Source organism: Geotrypetes seraphini, chromosome 3 (genome assembly GCF_902459505.1).
Source record: "Geotrypetes seraphini chromosome 3, aGeoSer1.1, whole genome shotgun sequence".
Classification (NCBI taxonomy): domain Eukaryota; kingdom Metazoa; phylum Chordata; class Amphibia; order Gymnophiona; family Dermophiidae; genus Geotrypetes; species Geotrypetes seraphini.
Genome location: NC_047086.1, coordinates 158,674,094 through 158,694,124, shown reverse-complemented (window position 1 = coordinate 158,694,124; position 20,031 = coordinate 158,674,094). Strand labels below are relative to the sequence as shown.

The 20,031-nt window shown below is 42.7% G+C and overlaps 1 protein-coding gene across 1 annotated transcript in view; it reads right to left on the bottom strand.

Moving 5' to 3' along the window:
* Positions 1–15,004, bottom strand: part of LOC117357793 (interleukin-20 receptor subunit alpha-like) — a 33,826-nt gene extending 18,822 nt beyond the window's left edge. The window contains exons 1-3 of the mRNA XM_033938904.1: positions 14,909–15,004; positions 13,428–13,554; positions 11,097–11,284 (exon numbers count right to left, since the gene is read on the bottom strand). Of these exons, the coding sequence (XP_033794795.1) occupies positions 11,097–11,284; positions 13,428–13,554; positions 14,909–14,951 (358 nt within the window). The 5' untranslated portion in view covers positions 14,952–15,004. The remainder of the gene's footprint in view (positions 1–11,096; positions 11,285–13,427; positions 13,555–14,908) is intronic.
* Positions 15,005–20,031: the final 5,027 nt, after the last annotated feature.

Below are 20,031 nucleotides of genomic sequence, written 5' to 3'. Positions count from 1 at the left end.
CTTCTTCCCTTCCATCTCTCCCTCCTTCCCAGCAGATTTTAGCATATCTCTCTCTCTCCTCCTTTCCTCCACTCAGATCTGGTATCTGTTTCCTTCCTCCTTCCAGGTCTGGTATCTGTCTCCTCCCCTTCCCCTGCTCTGGCATCTCTCTCTCTACTCCCTTCCTCCTGTTCTTCCATTGTCTTCCTTCTCAATTTATTTTCTGCCTCTGTCTAAATTCTTTCTTACTATTCAGCCCTCAATTTCCTTCTTTCATTGTGTCTACCTATAGCTTGCCACCTCTTTCCCTCACCCCTTCCAATTTCTACTACTACTAGTATTTATTATTTCTATAGTGCTGAAAGGCATACGCAGCTCAGAAGAACTTACAGTCTAATTTAGACAGGACATTTCAGGGTTGGGGAGATTATGGTAGAGGAAATGTGAGTGGGAGTTAAGAGTTGAAAACAGATTTTAAAAAAAGTGGGCTTTTAGCTTGGATTTGAATGCTGCTAGGGATGGAGCATGATGTATTGATTCATGCATCCTGTTCCAGCAGTTCTAGGCATATCTAATTCTATCCTCTTTCCCCAATCCTCTTTCCCCAATCCTTTTTCCTTTTCCTCCCCACTTCCTTCCAGCATCAGCTCCCCTCTCTCACCCCCTTCCATTCAATGTCTGTACCCCTTCCCCACACTTCCATTCAGTGTCTGTCCCCCTTTCTCACCCCCACACTTCCATTCATTGGCTGTCCTCCTCTCTCTCGCCTCTTCTATCCACTGCCCTCCCTGCCCTTTTCATCCAATGTCCGTCCTCTCTCTCTCTCTTCCATATGGCATCTTCCCTTTTTCTATGTCCCTTCAATAAATTGTCTGTTCTGTGCCCCTTCTCTCCTTTGTAGATGATTCATTTCAGCTTCACCCCCCTCCATTGTTCTGTCTCCACCCCTTTCCTTATGCTCTGGCATCTCTCTCTTCTCCATTTCTTCCTTCCCACTCAACCCCATGGCCTGGCATCTCTCTCCTTTCCTTCCCTTTCCTTCTCTTCTATCTATCCCGACCCCTCCATGCTCTGGCATCTCCTCTCTTTCCTTTCCCTCTGGTCTGACATTTGTCTCCTTAGTTTCCCTTCCCTCCCCCCATGCCATAGCATCTTTCTGCTCTTTTTCTCTTCTAACTATCCCTCCCTCTCTATTATCTGACATTTTCTCTCCTTCCTTTCTCTTCCTCCCTCCTTCCTTGCCCCTGGTCTGGCATCTGTCTCCTTCCCTTCCCTCCCCCTCCATGGTCTTGGCATCTTCCTCCTTCACTTTCTCTCCCCAATTGGGTGCAGCAGCATTTCAATCCCCCCTTCCCAACTGCATGGTGAGGTCAGCTTCCCTCCCTTCCACTCCCTCGCTGCCCTCTTGGCCACCATCCTTAAGCGAACTGAACCCAGGCCACAGGGTTCTAACACTGTGTGTGCCAGCTTCCTTCTCTTCCAAAATAGGAAATTGCATCATGAGGGGGAGGGAGGAGAAAGGAAGCTGGCGGGCGCAGTGTTAGAGTGAAATGAACCCAGGAGGGCTCCAGGGCTGACATTAGGGAGAGCACATACAGGGCAGGGGGCCCTCGACTGCCTGGTGAGGTGAGGTCAGCTTCCCTATCTTCCACTCTCTCGCTGCCCTCTCACCCGAACCCAGGCAGCGGAGCTCTAACACTGCATGCGCCGGCTTCCCTTCTCCTCCCTCCCCCTCATGAGATAGCTTTCTGTTTTGGAGGAGAAGGGAAGCTGGCACATGCAGTGTTAGAGCAGCCTGGGTTCAGTTTGCTTTCGGGTGAGAGGGCAACGAGGGAGTGGAAGAGAGGGAAGCTGAGCTCACCTCACCAGGCAGTTGGGGGATCCCCTGACCTGTGTGCTTCCCCCCTAATGCCAGCCTTGGAGACCCCCTGATATTTTAGGACCCGAGGCAGATGCCTACTGGGCCTACCCTTTAATCCGGCCCTGATTCCAACTGCATGCGAGCTGCTGCTAGTTGTTACTGGGGACAATCATAATACTTGCAAGTCCCCTTACCCCCACACAGTGAGCATAACATATGACCAGGGCAATGTATTTATCTGTTTAGTTGGAGGCACTGCTGTACTCCAGCCAAACTTCTTGGTTTTATGTAATTTTTCAGCGGCTCTGCAGGTGGACAAATTCGTATGAAGCACCTGTGTTACTTATGTGATAAACATGTTGCTTTGAACCCCTCTACCCAGACCTGAAAGCGTCATCAGGAGGGGTAACTTCCCATGCTGAAACCATACCCAAAACTCCCCGGCATTCTGTTCCTCTCTAACTTGAGTGCAATTATACAGTCAGTCATATATATATTTTTTTTTTAGTTCAAAAATGTTATTGATTTTAATATACAAGAAGTACAAAAAGAGAAATGTTAATGAGGCAAGATGCAGACAAGTTGTACAAAGGAGAAAGAATCATACAATAATATCCATGTAATACAACAAGCTGATCCAAGCCTATCTAGAAGAAGAATATCAACACAATTCGCAGCCATAAGCATCTAGAATATCCAAAGTACAGAGAGACAACAGTCACAGTTTTGATTATTTAATTATCTAGTATCTCTTTCATATTCTGCTATGGAAGCTTTTTATTTTTTACCATTTTGTTTGTCCTCCAGATCATTTTCTCACTGAATCACAATTTCTTAATAAATGCTGTTCACAACAGTTGATGACCCCACTACAAACAGTAGATCTGCAATGTGACATAATCAGGCTCGAAGAATGGGCATCAACATGGCAGATGAGCTTCAACGTGGATAAGTGTAAAGTGATGCATGTAGATAACAAAAATCTCATGCACGAATACAGGATGTCCGCAGCGGTACTTTGAGAGACCTCCCAGGAAAGAGACTTGTTATGATCGACAAGTCGATGAAGCCGTCCATACAATGTGCGGCAGCGGCGAAAAGGGCGAACAGAATGCTAGGAATGATAAAGAAGGGGATCACAAACAGATCGGAGAAGGTTATCATGCTGCTGTACTAGGCCATGGTGTGCCCTCACCTGGAGTACTGCGTCCAGCACTGGTCACCGTACATGAAGGACACGGTACTACTCGAAAGGGTCCAGAGAAGAGCGACTAAGATGGTTAAGGGACTGGAGGAGTTGCTGTACAGCGAAAGATTAGAGAAACTGGGCCGTTTCTCCCTCGAACAGAGGAGATTAAGAGGGGACATGATTGAAACATTCAAGGTACTGAAGGGAATAGACTTAGTAGATAAGGACAGGTTGTTCACCCTCTCCAAGGTAGGGAGAACGAGAGGGCACTCTCTAAAATTGAAAGGGGATAGATTCTGTATGAACATAAGGAAGTTCTTCTTCACTTAGAGAGTGGTAGAAAACTGGAACGCTCTTCCGGAGTCTGTCTTAGGGAAAAACACCCTCCAGGGATTCAAGACCAAGTTAGACAAGTTCCTGATGAACCAGAACGTACTCAGCTAGGGCTAGTCTCAGTTAGGTTTCTGGTCTTTGACCAAGGGCCACCACGTGAGCGGACTGCTGGGCTTGATGGACCACTGGTCTGACCCAACAGCGGCAATTCTTATTTAAGTTACAAGTGGTTACTGAAAGATTCTCAACCCAACCAAGAAGAGAATGACGTTGATATGATTTAATCAATGATCTGAAACAATATCAGAACATAGAATTTAATTTCTGAAAACTGGCACTTGACAAAATAATAGTGTGTGGTGCAGTGGTTAGAGCTACAGCTTCAGCACCCTGAGGTTGTGGGTTTGAATTCCACATTGCTCCTTGTGACCCTGGGCAAGTCACTTAATTCCCATTGCCTCAGGTACATTAGATAGGATATGCAGAATATAAATTATTATTATTATTTTTTTGTTAAATCTTTATTTATTTTAAAACCAGCACAAAGTGAAACATATTATCAATCAATTAACACAATAGACAGCACTCAATCCCTTCAGATGATACAATAAATACATAACCCCCTCCCCATCCCCACCCACCCTTCCTAAAAGTATAAAAGCACTTAATATAATGCAAATGATCAAGATAACCAACCTTGCAATCAAATAATAAATTAATTACATCTCCCCCCCTCCTTCCACCCTCCCATCCTGGATGTACAGAATCAAAGGGCAAAACTAATAATCAATTCTTATAAAATTTTGTTAATGGGTCCCAAATTTCCTTGAACTTCTTATAATGTCCCAAATGCTTTGAACTCATACATTCAAACTTATAAGTTTGGCACAATGTTTCCCACCAAAAACTATAGTTTAACCTGTCCCAGTTTTTTGAATTATTCATAATAAGCTGTATGGCAACTCCTGTCATGATGAGAAATAATTTATTGTTATGTGAAGTTATTGGACTATTGGGCATTAATAAGGTACCAAACAGCACTGCATCATATGTCAATGCCAATGGAACTTTCAATATCCTATTGATTTGACCCCAAAGGGATTGCCAAAATTTTGTCCCCAAAGGGGACAAAAGAAGAGCAGATGATCCAAGAATATAAATTATTTTAAAAAACCCAAACACTCTTTTCAGTTACAAAATAAAGCTCAGAATTTAGGAAGTTGGTTGGTTGTGATGAGAACTTTTCAGCATACTCTTGTACATTGGTTGTTGGTATAGGAGAGATTGCTATTTAGGTTTCCTTGTATATTCTATAAGGTATTGAATGGGTTGGCTCCTTCTTACCTTGTGGAGAGATTCAGGTTTGCTGCCTTATTAATTAATTGATCAAGGTGCAGTTATATAGATAAGCTGCTTGTCTTTCAGGCAGTGTGGCTTTGGGATGAATTATCTTGTTATTTTTTACTTCCTAGTTCATATTTGGTTTTTAGGCATCAGATAGAAACATAATTCAGAACATAATTCTTATTTGGCACAGGTCCTATTTCCAACAGAGCTAGATCCTTTGACAAGACACCTGTTCTGATGGTAGTTACAATTCCATAGCCATAGATTTGATCTGTGCTTAAGTTTTTGATCATTGGTGAGCTAAGGAAGATCAAGACGAACAGAGATCTTAGTAAAATCAGGATTTATTTCCAGGTCAGTAGTAGAATCCAGCATTTCTCCAATAGGACCTGACCATTTGTTGTTGCTCGCTATCTTGCCATCTAAAGCAGGTAAACTGCAATGAGAATGGTATAAAACAAAAGCCTGTTTTATACCATTCTCAGTGTGGTTTATCTCAAACCTTAACAACCATGGACCCCTGAAGAAGGTGTGTTCTCCGAAACACGGACCGTGTTGGGTCCCTTGGTTTGTAGTAAGGTGATATCAGTAACTGCATTAATATTTGGTACAAATAAACATAGCCTGCATCTTGTACATTTTGATCTGCAGTTTTTTCTTGTTTTTTGCTCTTGCCTACTGTACTGCTTTGTTGTATCTGTTTGTTGTGTGTTGCCATCTAAAGCAGTCACCAAATACCTTAATGGTAGTTCGCCTGTGTGCAGGTTACAGAAAATCAAAACCAGCTTCCTTTTTAGCTTCTCCTCAACATAATGCATCACTCCGCCCTCCCAACCAGTGTTTGCATTACAGGAATCGCCTCCAATATGCTCCTCTTTCAATCATTCAACAAAATTATCAGCAATTATTTCTGCTTGAGTCTTCTCTTTAGTTGCTTTTGCAGGAACAAAATGCCAGATATCTGCCTCCTGGCTCCATACAAACTGTGTAATGTTCCTTTTTCACCTTACCTGGGTATATTTTGCCATTATCTTCTGCCTCTAACATAACCCTGGTATTGTCATGACGACCATCACAGAAAATGCAACTGATGCCATTCTGCTGCAGTTTCTCCTGCATCAATCCATGCAGCAGCAGCAATCTCTGCTGTCTTTCTCAGCCCAGTATAATTTCTTAAACTGGCAAGGGCAATGTTGGTTATAGCCTTGGTATTGTATTTTGGCCTCTGTCTAGATCAGTGTACCACAAACTTTGTCGAGCTGCGGCACACTAAATGCCATGGCTCAAGGCATCTGGAAGTGCGTGGACAAAGACCCTTCAGATGGGTCCTGAGCTGCCATTAGGGGGTGCAAGCAGGGAAGAGGCATGGAGAGAAGGAGAGGTGCTTGCGCCGGCTGTTTGCCTACAGAATGTGTCTCTCAAGAGGCACATCCTGAAGGCAGTTAGCCAACACCAGCGCCTCTCCTCCTCTCCTCTTCCCCGGTGTGTCATGGGGAGCCTTCGACAGTGGCTGTCTCCCCTCCCAGCAGCTCCCAGGGCAGTGATTCACTTTGGCACCTTCCCCTTTTCTCAGAGGGCAACGGACCCAAGGCTGCCTAAGGAAATCATTGCTACAGGCAAGTACTGAGAACTGTTGGAAGGGGAGGAAGCCACTGTAGGAGGCTGGGAAGCTACTGGATAAAGGGAGAGCTGCTACTAGACCTGGAGGGAGGTAGAAGGAGAGATGCTGCAGGGAAGGAAAGGGATGGGAAGAGAGTTAATGTTGGATAGGTGGAGGAGAAATCTCAGGAGGCACACTAGTGTGCTGCGGCACACAGTTTGCGATACACTGCTCTAGAGCAACAGGAGCTTCCTCCATTAGTTATTCCACCACTTCATCCGAGTCTCCCTCTTCCACTACAAGCACAGATTTCTCCATTATCTCTTGCTCTTCTGCTGTTCTTTTTTTCACTCTTCATTCATCTTCCTTCTTTTCCTTCTGTAGCTCTTATCTTCTGGTCTCAGGGAGGGCGACTGGTCCAATTTGATTTGGTCCAACACTTCCAGCTTTCTCTTTTTGACCTTTTATAAAAGTCTAGCTCAATCACAAAAATCTCTTTGCTGTAGTCACAAAGTATGTGTATTCCATTGACACAAGCAGAATTGCATCTCACATCATACTTCCAGATAAGTATGTCCATCAGTGTGTCGAGTTTCTCCATAAATCTGTCTTTCTTCTCCAGTTTTGCTCTGCCCACAGAAACATTTGCAACAGCAAGAGAGAATATACAGTTGTTTTTGCATGTATTTTGCTCTTGGCTGTCCCTAAAAGTTATCAGCTCATATCCAGTGACAGCTGGCAGTGTAGCTGACAGTTCATTATTAGTGCTGTGTTTCTTCTTTTTTTTTTTTTTAGCTACCTGCAGCCCTTAGAGGTGCACTTCCGACTTCATGTTTTTCCTGTTTGAGTTTCCTGCACTTTCTTGGAGCAGTTTCAAAGGGGATTTTTGGAGTTTTTCAGACTTTATAGCAGCATTAGCTGTCAAGGGCTCATGTCAAGGCTTCTGGTAACTTCTGGAGTTAGACCCAATTAGAAGCCAAGGTAGCTCTTGGAGTTTCTGAAGGGGTATTCCTGGTGGCAAAAGGTACACCCCCAAAAAGGATTTAAGCTCTGCTTTTGGTGCCAAAATTTCTCCCACCACTGACCTTACATGCTGAGGGAGAGCCCCTGTATGCCTATGCCTGAAACTGACACCTGAGAGAGATACAGATTCAATTTGTCTATACCATTGGTTCCCAACCATGTCCTGGAGGACCACCAGCCATTCGGGTTTTCAGGAAAACCCTAATGAATATGCATGAGAGAGATTTACATAAAATGGAGGTGGCAGGCATGCAAATCTGCTCCATGCATATTCATTGGGGCTATCCTGAAAACTCGACTGGCTGGTGGTCCTCCAGGACAGGGTTGGGAGCCTCTGGTCTGTACTACTTAGGTTAGCCATTATAGGCACTTGCTAGAAGAGCAAGGAATAGGAGGATGGGGCAAGTTCCAAATCGGACACCCACTGCTGGTTTGCTTTGGTGAGGAGATGTGGAGACTCTTCTTACTCTATGAAGTTTCATTAAAGGGACCTCAGGCTGTGCAGCACTACCATCCAGGTAGCCCATGTATGATGTAAAGCTTGTTTGCATTCTTGAATTGTTGGAATTTGACTTATTTTGCCTGTATATGTGGATCGGTTTTGTCACCTACGTTGAAATAGATCGTTTGATGTAATGCATTTTTGCTTTTTTAATTGTTGAAATTTGATTTAACTTGATATATTGATATTTTATATTGGGGGGGATATTAATGATGTTGTCTAGTTGTGTCTATGTTATATGTGGAAATTGCAGGGAAATAAGATTTTATGTATGTGATATGTAAACCGCATAGTTGTATGTGGTATATAAATTTTTTAATAAAAAATTAAGAACTGTTCTACTGTATCTAATATCTGAATACCATCAGCCTATCCTGTGTAGAGGAACTTTAAGTTTTGTTCTTGCAACACCTTTTCATGAATTGAGGAGAGGAGAAAAGTAAAGGATATCCTTTATAAATTCTCTCAACTGCACTTCCTTAGACGAGATATTTCTTGTCACCTCCTGCTTTACTTTGATAGTATGCCTACTTGATACTTGACTTCAATGTTGTTTTCCTGTACATGGACCATATACTTTCTAATGTATTTATGTTGTCTTTTGTATTATGTTTTTGGAAACTTAATAAAACATTTTTGAACTATAAATTGGAACTGTCATGGAAACTGCTTCTTTCATCAACAGAGAGAAAGTAAAGTTCAAGTTTGGAGTTTACAGATTCTGGTGTGGTCTACATTATTGGAGTGAGTGAGTGGACAATCTGATGCTAGTTTGCTCAACACCCCCCAGCTTTAAAGTTGGTCCCAGTCTTGGTCCTGACAAATATAATTCTTTATGTGCTGCTCTTGCTATCATCTGGGCAGCACCTCCCGCTTTCTCCCACCCTCTGCCTAATATCTGCTATAGTCAGCCCCTTCTTTCCAGCCCCAGCACCCCATCAACTCCCTTCCAGTCCTAACCTTCACAGCATCAGCCCCCTCCAATCATAGCCCCACCCAATGTCAGTTCATTTCCAGTCGTTCCCCCCCCCCCCCCACACACACATCAGCCTATTTCCAAACCAGCCCCCACCTCAGGATTAATTCTTTTACACAGTGGCAAATGCTTGTTTATTCATTATCATCACTGTGCTCTGCTTCTGCCAGCTCAGCAATGGCATTTTACAAGGTAAAAGCAAGCCAGTTGATATTTAATATGTGGCAACCAGCTGTTTTTTTTTCCATGTTGACTGCCTGGGCAGAATTAGCCCCAGATACTCATTGTTGGACCATGTCAGGGCATCTGTATTGAATATACGGGGCTAATTTGTGATGAACAAGGTACTAGAGCTTTTGTGGGTCCTGCTGAATATTGGATGGGACCTGCAAAAGAATTCCTAGTGAGCTCTTGACCCCTGCCCCCATGATTCTGACCCCCACCCGTACTCCTGGAACATCCCAAATCCCTCCTTTCCAATCCCCCTTACCATTCCCCAGAAGATAAACTAGGGTTACCATATTTAGTGGTGTAAAATCCCAGATGCATGGCCCTGCTCTGTTCCGCCCCCCTGTCCCACCTTGTTCTGCCACCAGCCCCACAAAGCCTCATCTCTTCTTTCCTGACCTCCGGGCTGTGTCTGGAGGACCTACGAGCAGGCGTGGATGCATGCGACATCATCTGCTCATGCTCAGAGGCCCTCCAGACATGGCCAGAGCTCAGGGCTTTCCAAAACCTGGAGAAACTGCTGAGTTTTGGAAAGTGTATCCAGGCACCTGGACAGTCCTCTAAAAAGAGGACATGCCTGGGTTTTCCCAGACATCTGGTAACCCTAACATGAACTCCCATAGAATCTCTTTTCCTTCCCTCCCATCCCAGGATTCCCCTTCCTCCCTTCCACTCCTCCATAACATCAAGAATGTCCCCCGCTGAATCAGCTCAGGCCTACCTGCCCAATTCTTGGTGGTCTAGTGGGAAATGGACAAGAGTGATGCCCACACTCCTGCCTGGCATGGTTGCCTCCACATAATAGTTACTGCAATCTATAGTGACAGCCTTGCAGTACTTTGGAAGTGTATAGGTTGTCCTAGCAAGATGGTTTTACCAAGTGTAGATTGTGCTTCCCACACCAATTGCTTTTCCAGCTCTTAAATAACAAAGGCACTGTCCCATGATGGCACACCAATCTCTCTCCTCTTTCCAATAGCACCCTGAGGACCCTTGCCAACCCCTTTTCAGCTAAAAGAAAACTTCCAAATTTGCTCCGACCAATTCTGCATTCAGAGGTGGGAAAAGGTAGCCCCAAAGTCTTCCTCACCTCAAGGAAGGAATAGCAAGAGGACAGTAGGAGTGTGCAGCCCATAATTGTCCATTTTGTTTAATTTTCCATACTGTTTAAGGGAATTTTCATTTTATTTGTGAAGAGTGTGTATGGTTAGGAAATAATCTGTACTCTTTCAGAAAAGTGTGCACTATTAATTGTACATCACAAGGAAAAAAAATCCAAAATATGAGGACTTTTTTTCCTGTCAGTTTGAGTAAAAAAAAAAAAATGACATAACACAACTTGGAAACGGAATCCCGTTGGACGAATTAAGATCTTCGCTGGCTGTTCGTTTCCACTGAGAAGCTAAGTACTTCCTGTTGGCTCTTTCACTTTGCTGGTTTTGGACGTTTGCATTTGGCCCCCCGGATAAGGGGCTGAGACAATTGCTGTTTATGGTGGAGCATGTGTGTGTTTTTTTGATTTATTATTATCTTTTTTCACACCGAGCACTGTTGGGTGCACTTTATTATAAATTAGCCCGGGGATGTTTCACAGTTAACACCCTTCTGGGTGTAAGCCATGTGACAGCCTTTACCGCTGGATGTTCCAGTGGGTGGCTGTGTGACTGAGGGCTCTTCTGTGTTTACCATTCCATTCCTTTATTAGTGGCAGTTATATTTGCCACTCCACCAGTTCGGCTCTTGTCTCATCCCCCCTATCTGGTTCCAGTTCTTGGGGTTTGGGAGGTTTACGTTTTTGTGATTATTTTTCTAGCCTCCCAAGTATTTTTCGGGTTTTTGCGATTTTCTACATAACACAACTTGGGACATATTGATATTTCTCACATTGTTACAAATGAATGCATATTCCTAGAAGAGAGAAGCTTCCGGAATCAGCAGAAAGCCTTCTCCAAGACAGTCAGAATTTGCATCTAGTCAGAATGGGGACCTTCACTTGATTGGGCCCTTTAACCATCAGCAAATTGCAAACCTAGAATGAGTTACATTCTTAGTACTCACTGTGAATAATGGGATGAAATGCATTTGTCTCTGTCCAATTAGATAGTCCACCAGCTGTCTCTGCTTGTACTCGGGCAAAGTGATATTCATAGGCATTTTCAGGGTTGGAAAATTCAGGTGTGAGCTCACAGAATGTCAAATTCATTCCCCAACAGTCGGTTTTGTTTTGCCACATAAGGTCCCCATGCCTGTTTAAAAAATTCATTTTGAAAATGAATGCTTTGCTGCCATATATTTCAATAAATATGTGATTGGGAATGGAGTCAAGTAGTGGTATTATTTAGAAAAAAAGGCATTTCAAATGGTATCTGGGTACCACTCTAATTCTATTCTGTGATTTATATTCTGCTGGTATCTATTAGATTCAAGGCAGATCACAAAAAAAAGAGATCCCTGATATGTTTAGGTAGATATTCCAGCCAGTTTCAAAATAATTAAAAAGTAAAAACAATTCTAGAATATTATTGAAAATGAATATGTCTTTAGAGTTTTACTAAATAATAAATAAGAAGAAGCAGATCTTACTTCTAATGGTATTTCATTCCAAATTTTTACACTCTGGGAATCAAAGGAATGTTCTAGAACAGTGTTCTTCAACCACCGGTCCATGGACCAGTGCCAGTCCACAGAAATTTCCTGCCGGTCCACAGAGCCAGCATGTGCATCAGGCCCAAAACAGTGTTCTTCAACCATCGGTCCATGGTGCGATCGATGCGGCGTTATCTTCGAGCCAGCTCCCTCTTCCTAACTGATTCAGTGCACAAAGCCACGGGCAGTGGCTCCTACGGGCGTCCTGCGCCTGAACCGGAAGCCTTCTCTCTGACGTTGCAACGTCAGAGGGAAGGCTTCCAGATGAGGCACAGGATGTGCAAGGTGCAATTAGTACTATTATGTGGGCGGGGTCTGGGGTGGAAAATGGGTAGAGATGGGCAGGGTCTGGCCCACGACTTAGCCCTGTGTTCTTCAACTGCCGGTCCACAGAATAATTCTTTTATTTCTGCCGGTCCATAGGTGTAAAAAGGTTGAAAAACACTGTTCTAGAATACATTATATCAAATATCTATGCACTGTGGATATTGCCGGTTCCCTGATAAGTGCTGGCAGCCCTATTAAACCTGAGTTCAGCACTGGTATCCAGGTATAGCCCTGCACTGAACACTGTGGTATCACGATCAGACTGAATAGCAAGGGGATTATGTTAATTTCCCATTGAATCAAGGAAAACAGTATAGCCTATCAGTGTCTAAGATGTGAAAATAAAGGTCTTAAAAAAAAATATGTCGATAACGTTTTTATTGGCCCAACTTAATACATTGCTAACACTCCCTTCTGTGTAGGCTGAGAATATATTGGTAGTGAAGAAATATATTATGGCAGTCCAACGCAAAAGGAATCAGCTCATATGCCCCCCCCCCCCTTTTTACTAAGCCACGATATAGGTTTCTACCACGTCCTGGAGCACTAAATTCTCCATCACTCATAGAATTCCCATGAGCGTCAGGGCAGTGTCGGACCATGTAGCGCCTGGGCTATGGTGGAAATCTATGTTTATTGGAATTTTATATACTGCTTGGACAAGATGTATTAAGCGGTTTTACAATCAGGTACTCAAGCATTTTCCCTATCTGTCCCGGTGGGCTCACAATCTATGTAATGTACCTGGGGCAGCACAGGGTTTGAACCCACCACCTCAGGGTGCTGAGGCTATAGCTCTAACTAGTGCACCACACTTTGGGCTCCTTTTACAAAGGTGCGTTAGGGCCTTAACGCGCGGAATAGCGCACGCTAAAATGCCACGCGCGCTAGCCGCTAGCGCCTCCTCTTGAGCAGGTGGTAGTTTTTCGGGTAGCGCGCGCTATAGCGTGCGCTAATCCGGTGCGTACACTAAAAAACGCTAGTGCACCTTTGTAAAAAGAGCTCTTTATTTCCATGCAGACTAATCCCCTTCTTTTATAAAGCCGCACTAGTGGTTGCCACATGGCAAAAGCCCCAGAGCTCTTTAAATCCCTATGAACTTCAGGGCAGTTACTGCAGCTGCAGCTGCTAGCACAGCTTTGTAAGGGGGGGGGGGGGGGATGGAGTATAACATAGGGACCACAGTTTTGTTCATATGAATGCTTACATAATACAAAGGAGATAACATTCTAATTTTCACCACAGTATGCATGGATACCTTGCAATGGTAAACTTTTGGGTTTTGTTTTTCAGTTCATTGAAAAGAGAGAACAACGCCAGCCCCTTAATATGCGGCTCTGGTAATATCTAGCATGTTCAGTTCAGAAAATCTAGTTCCATTTAGTGGGCTGTCAAGTTAAGAAAAGTTATACCTACAGTTGGAATTGTACAAAGTAAACAGCCACTGTGCTGTTGAGAGGATCCCACTGAAGGACAGTCCTGAGATTAATGGAGTACAATTTCAGGTTTTTAATTTGGGTAGGCAGGCTGATTTGGGATGTGCCTGAAAAACAAGACAGATTTGTAACAGTAAGCCATTCCGGGCCTCTTCTAATCCGGATATTTTCTATCCTACTCTAAAAAAATACAAATTCTCACTGAAAGCTAGTGTAGATTTATGAGGTAATTTTATAACTGGGTGCCCCTAGGCCACAGGTGCAAAACTGAAGGCCCCCTGGCCATTTCATGTGGCCTGCAGTGCGATGCCCCCGGTGTTATTTTCTAGCCGACTCCCTCCTCCTCACTTCCGCCGTGTGCACAAAGCCGCAGGCTGCAGTGGCTGCAGCGGCGGCGGCTCCTCGCGCGTCCCGCGCCTCTTCCAGAAGCATTCCCTCTGATGTTGCGACGTCAGAGAAAAGGCTTCCGGGTCAAAGAGCAATCCTTATGGAGTGGTACATTGTATCACTTTGAATGTAAAACCGTAACCTGTTCTAAGCTCTTTGGGGAGGACAGGAGATAAAACCAAATAAATTAATGTTGTAGGAAGCCAAATAAAACAGTTTCCAAGTCCCTGTCGATGTAATAGCAAAGATTTTCCAGAATAAGAAATGAAATCAAATTTATTTATTTATTCAATTTTCTATACCATTCTCCCAAGGGAGCCCAGAATGGTTTACATGAATTTATTCAAGCATGTTTTTCCCTGTCTGTTCCTGCAGGCTCACAATCTATCTAATGTACCAGGGGCAATTGAGGACTGAAGGGCAAATTCTACAAGAAGCGCCCAAAAGGTAGGCACTGTTCAGCACGATTCAAGTAAAATCGGGTGCTGTTTAGTGAATCGCGCTGAGCGGCACCTATTTTGGAGGCGCCCATTAAATAGGCCAGCTCTAGGCACAACTAAAATTTAGGAGCCCATGCGAGCGCTTAAGCACGCTTAAGTGCAGCGATTCGGTAAGAAGGCGCCTAACACGTAGCCACGCCCACGCCTAACATGCATAGCGCCTATTTTTTTGAAGGCCGCCTAAATTTTTAGAGGTGCCTCGTTACAGAATCGCGCTTTCTTGATTGGCGCCTATGTTTCAATCAGTGCTGATTAAAAAGCCTAATTGAGCTTGTTATTCAATTTAGATAGGCGCCTATCTAAGTGGGCGCCTCTGAAACAGGTGCCTAACTTTAGGTGCTGGTTACAGAATTTGGACCTGAGCGACTTGCCCAGGGTCACAAAGAGCAGTGTGGGTTTGAACCCACAACTTCAGGGTGCTGAGCTTTAACCACTGCGCCACATTCTCCCCATTACAGATTGCATTATTCAGCTAATCATGCATTGACTGGCTTTTCAGATCTTGTTGACTATCTCAGAGCTGCCTCCCCCCCCCCCCCCATTTGAAGAGCAGTAGATAAAGATGTGAACTTACTCCCGTAATTGCAGAGATACAGCAACAGCAGTGCAGAGATCATCTTGCCACTGAAGGGCTTGCCTGTGTTTGTCGCAAATGTTTTGAATGCTTCCCTCCTCTCTCTTAGAAACCTCTGATAAACTTCTGCATTAATGTTAAGCAGTTTGCATAAAAATTCAATTTTGGTTCTTCTTTTCATGTTTATGTCGGCAAGTTCCTTATAGCTGTACACCTATGAGTTTTTATTACATAAAGTTAGACAAATGAAAAAAGGAACTAAAAGGTTGCTCTCATATGCTTTTTAACAAATTTATAAAGGATCTAGAGGTGGGAATAACTTGTGGGGTAATTAAATTTGTTGATGACAGAAAGTTATTCAATTGCAAGAGGACCTTGTGACACTGAGCATCAAAATGGCAGAAGGCGTTTAATATGAGTAAGTGCAAAATGATGCCTCTAGGGAAGTGGAAGACAAACCGTTGCTGCGTGATGTAAGGATCCACTTTAGGAATCGCTACCCAGGAAAAGGATCTCGGTGTCATCAGTGGTGCCACATTAAAACACTCTGCTCAGTGTCCAGTGGCAGCCTAGAAAGAAAGGAGAGAGAGAGACAGAAAAAAAGACAGACAGCGGCCAAGGAGAGAGACAGAAATAAAGAAAGACAGACAGCGGCCAAGGAGAGACAGAGACAGAAAAGAAGACAAACAGACAGATAGCGGCCAAGGAGAGAGACAGAAATAAAGAAAGACAGACAGACAGTGGCCAACGAGAGAGACAGCAGACAGATAGCAGCCAAGGAGAAAGAGAGACAGAAAGAAAGAAAGACAGACACATCTATTCTAGCACCCGTTAATGTAACGGGCTTAAATACTAGTTCCTAGGATAAATAACATAACATCTGTTTTACTCTTTGGGAATCTTGCCAGATACTTGTGACATGGATTGGTCCTTCAGTCTGTCCCAGTATGGCAATGTTTATGTTCTTATGCCAGTCTCATTCTTTATATTAAAAGTTTCACTATTTTGTTTCTGTGTATTCCACCAGAGGGGTACAGGCTAGTGCTTACCAGGCATTAAAATCCTACTTGCTCAGAAGGCAACTTACAGAAAGTACACATATACGTAAAGTCTGCAAATACATTTTACTCACAGATTTTCTAATAATTTTCAGAGGGAAACATTTGGTTTTGAAAACTGACCTGAGAAAAGCATGCACACAGATTGCATTTGTCCACTTTAAATTTCATCTGCCATTTGGACACCCAGTCTTCCAATTTCCTAAGGTCTGCCTACAGTTTTATACAATTCGCATGTGTTTTAACAACTTTGAACAGTTTAGTGTCATCTGCACATTTAATCACCTCACTCGATCCAATTTCCAGATCATTTATAAATAAGTTAAATAGCACCGGTCCCAGTACAGACCCCTGCGGCACTCCACTGTTTACTCTCCTCCATTGAGAAAAATGACCATTTAACCCTACTCTCTGTTTTCTATCCGATAACCAATTCCTAATCCACAACTGAACTTTGCCACCTATCCGATGACACTTTAATTTTCTCAAGAGCCTCTCGTGAGAGAGACATTTAAATAACTACGTAATGTAAATGCGCATGAGTCGAGTTTCTTTCATTTGAAAGAGAACTCTGCATTGAGAGGGCATAGGATGAAGTTAAGAGGTGATAGGCTCCGGAGTAATCTAAGGAAATACTTTTTTACAGAAAGGGTGGTAGATGCATGGAACAGTCTCCTGGAAGAGGTGGTGGAGACAGAGATTGTGTCTGAATTCAAAAGGACATGGGATAGACATGTGGGATCTCTTGGAGAGAGAAAGAGATAATGGTTACTGTGGATGGGCAGACTGGATGGGCCATTTGGCCTTTATCTTCCATCATGTTTCTATGGTAAGTGTCAAAATACCTTATCATTTTGATTTCAAAGGTTTTATGTTCTTGAATTGTTTTAAAGTTCCCTTTTAATATTCTCACCATAAAGTCATTGGTGCAGTGGTCAATTTTTCCAAAGTGTTGTCTGACAAGAGGTTACATTCTGGTTGGTATTGCAATTCTTAATGATATCTATGTACGTTAATTCTGGTCTTTTGCATTTGGCTTGTTTCACCGATGTAACATGCCTCTTTGCACTTTTTGCACTGAATGATGTATACCACATTAGAAGATGAACATGTGAAGGATCCCTTTATGCTGAATATTTTTCCCATGTGAGTGACCATGGGATTCTTTGAGATGTGCTTGCACAGTTTTGCTGTTCGTGTATGCATCATTCAGTGCATAGAAAAGGAGACATTTTTATTATACACTAATATAAGCAGAAAATCTTATATCTACAATTCTCAGACCAAACTCAAAGAATAACTAATACACATAGTTATAAAACAAAAGAATTAGATAATGAATGAGTAGTAACAATATTCTTAGAGCCCTATTCTCAAAACATAAAGCATTACTAAAACTATGCAACCATACTTACACAGGACATAACATAGTAACAGTAAATGACAGCAGATAAAGACCTGAATGGTCCATACAATCTGCCCAACCATATAGTAACCAAGTATTTCTGTACTCTGTACATGACCTCATATTATGTGCTGCCTTATCAAGGGAAAATACCAGAAGTACAGAACCAAAGAGACAAGATAATGAGAACTAGACCCAAAACACAAAGCCTCGTGCAATTATTTCTTATCAGAGAAAGAAAAAGCTTACAGAAAAGAAATGCAGAACCTAATTAATGATCATACTAGATTTACAGAGTGGACAGCCTAAGAAAGAAAAATGGAAATACAAATGTTTATGAATCTTGTAGAGTTAGCTAGCATTGGCCTATATGAGTCTAAGATATTCTCATACATCAAATTATAAAGATAGAAAGAATCACAAAAAACAGACTAGTTAAGTTCCAAGAAACAGAAACCTGTGTTTGTTTACACATCACCTAAATATGGTCAAAAACTTTATTACTTGTAAATTATATCACTCAAAAGCAGCAAGAAATAAACAACTCAAAATAAACACTTCCTGTTCTCAAAACAGCCTTCAGAAGTGGCATTCCATTGCAGTAATCCCCCCCCCTTTTACAAAACCATAGTGTGGTTTTTAGCCAGCCGCAGCAGTAACAGCTCTGATGCTCATAGGAATTCTATGAACATCAGAGTTGTTTCTGCCACAGCTGGCGCTATAAACCACGCTACAGTTTTGTAAAAGGGATAGAGGTAAATGAATATTCACCGCTAAGCTTCTTCATTGGCCAGAGAAACAGATGTCATTTGTATAGTAAATTCAAACTTATGTGATAACTTCAAGTTAATATAGGACTTCTTCACAATTTTAATTGTATTTATTTAAATATCACTTATCTTTAGATGTAGTCAGAAACCATTGCTGACGTGCATGTTTTTGTAGATATCTGCTTCAGGGTATGGTTTATAGATATTCTCCAAACATATCTTTAAAGCAATATAAAATAGGATTGGAATAAGAATTAGAATATAATAATCTCATTCTCCTTCAAACAAATCGTCAAAAAACTGCTCAAACAACTACGTTTATCCTTATATTTTTGCAACATGGCTCCTGGCAAACTAAAACGCCGTTAAAAGAAAAAAGTTAGCCACGTCATCTCTGATGTCGACGATTCTGATAAAATGTAATATAAAAAATAGCCAACCACATCCCAGTGGAGGCGGAATTCAAAAAATCACATCAAAGACATCCAATCTAATTCTGCATTCAAACCATTAGAGGGGCATAATCGAAAGAAACGTTTAAGTCCGCTTTCGCCTAAGTCGCAAGTCGTCCAAAGTCAGACACAGCTTAGGACACATTTTCAAAAAATACGCCCCCAATTTTTTTTTTCAAAAATCATCTAACTAAGGGGCTCATTATCAAAAGAGAAAAATGTCCAAATACTGGCCTAAGTCGGCACTTGGATGATCATAAACGAAAGACGTCCAAGTGCCAATAATCAAACCAGGTTTTGGATGTATTTCTAAACGACCTAGTCCTTCATAGTGTTGCTGAACTGGTCTGTTTTTTTGTGATTCATAGCTAAACAGGGCATGTCAGGAGGAGTGTCGAGGGTGGGATTTGGACGGGACATGGGCAGGCTTAGACTTAGTCGTACTGCATGTATAACCGAAAGTTATACAGCACAGGATCGACGGAACTTGGACATTGTGACTTAGACCATTTAAAACATGGTCTAAGTCACAAAACCCTACCTAAATTCACCAGATAAGCACTGCAAACACATAATACAGATCCCCTCACACTAACCCAGTGATCACCGACCCCCCCCCAACCCCATAAAAATTGTAATCACACCTTTAAAATTCAGCCTCCAGAACATCATCACCTAGCAGCCTGGCATAGGAAAGCCTAGTTGTCCTGCTCAGAGGCGGCTTAAGTTGTCTTAGGGGTGGGTTAGGGGAGGAGGCCCCATGTCCATAAGCCCCTGTAATCACTGCATTGTTACTGAAACATGTGCACTCCCCTATACACCCCCAAAACTATTTTGTACTGGCATATAAGTGGCTCCTGCAGCCATAAGGGCTATTAGGGTGGTAGATAAGTGGGTTTAGGGGATTCTGGAGGTGGTTTGGGGGGCTCACTGTGACCTATAAGGGAGCTGTAGTGAGATGATGACATGGCACCCTTTTTGTGAAGTTCACAGCAGTGCCCTGTAAGGTACCCCACTATTTAGGTGCCATTTTTGGGTGTTCAGTCCATCACTTTGCAGACCCCTCCAACGTCCAACAGGGCTTGTTCTAGGCGTTTTTGACTTGGACGAAAAGTTGGACGAAAATGTGGTATAAAGATGGATGGTTTATGGCTTGGATGATTAAATCAGCAGGACGATTTTTAAAATGAAAAAAAATTTGGACGTATTTTTCGAAAATGTGTCCTAAGCTGTTTTTTACTTTGGACGACTTGCAACTTAGATGAAAATGGACTTGGACGTTCCTTTCGATTATGCCCCTCCACACGTCTAGCAGTCTGATCGTCCAAGCTGCTAAATCGTCCATCTTTATACCACATTTTCGTCCAAATATTCGTCCAAGTCAAAAATGCCTATAATAAGCCCTGTTGGACATGGGAGGGGTCAGCAAAGTGATGGA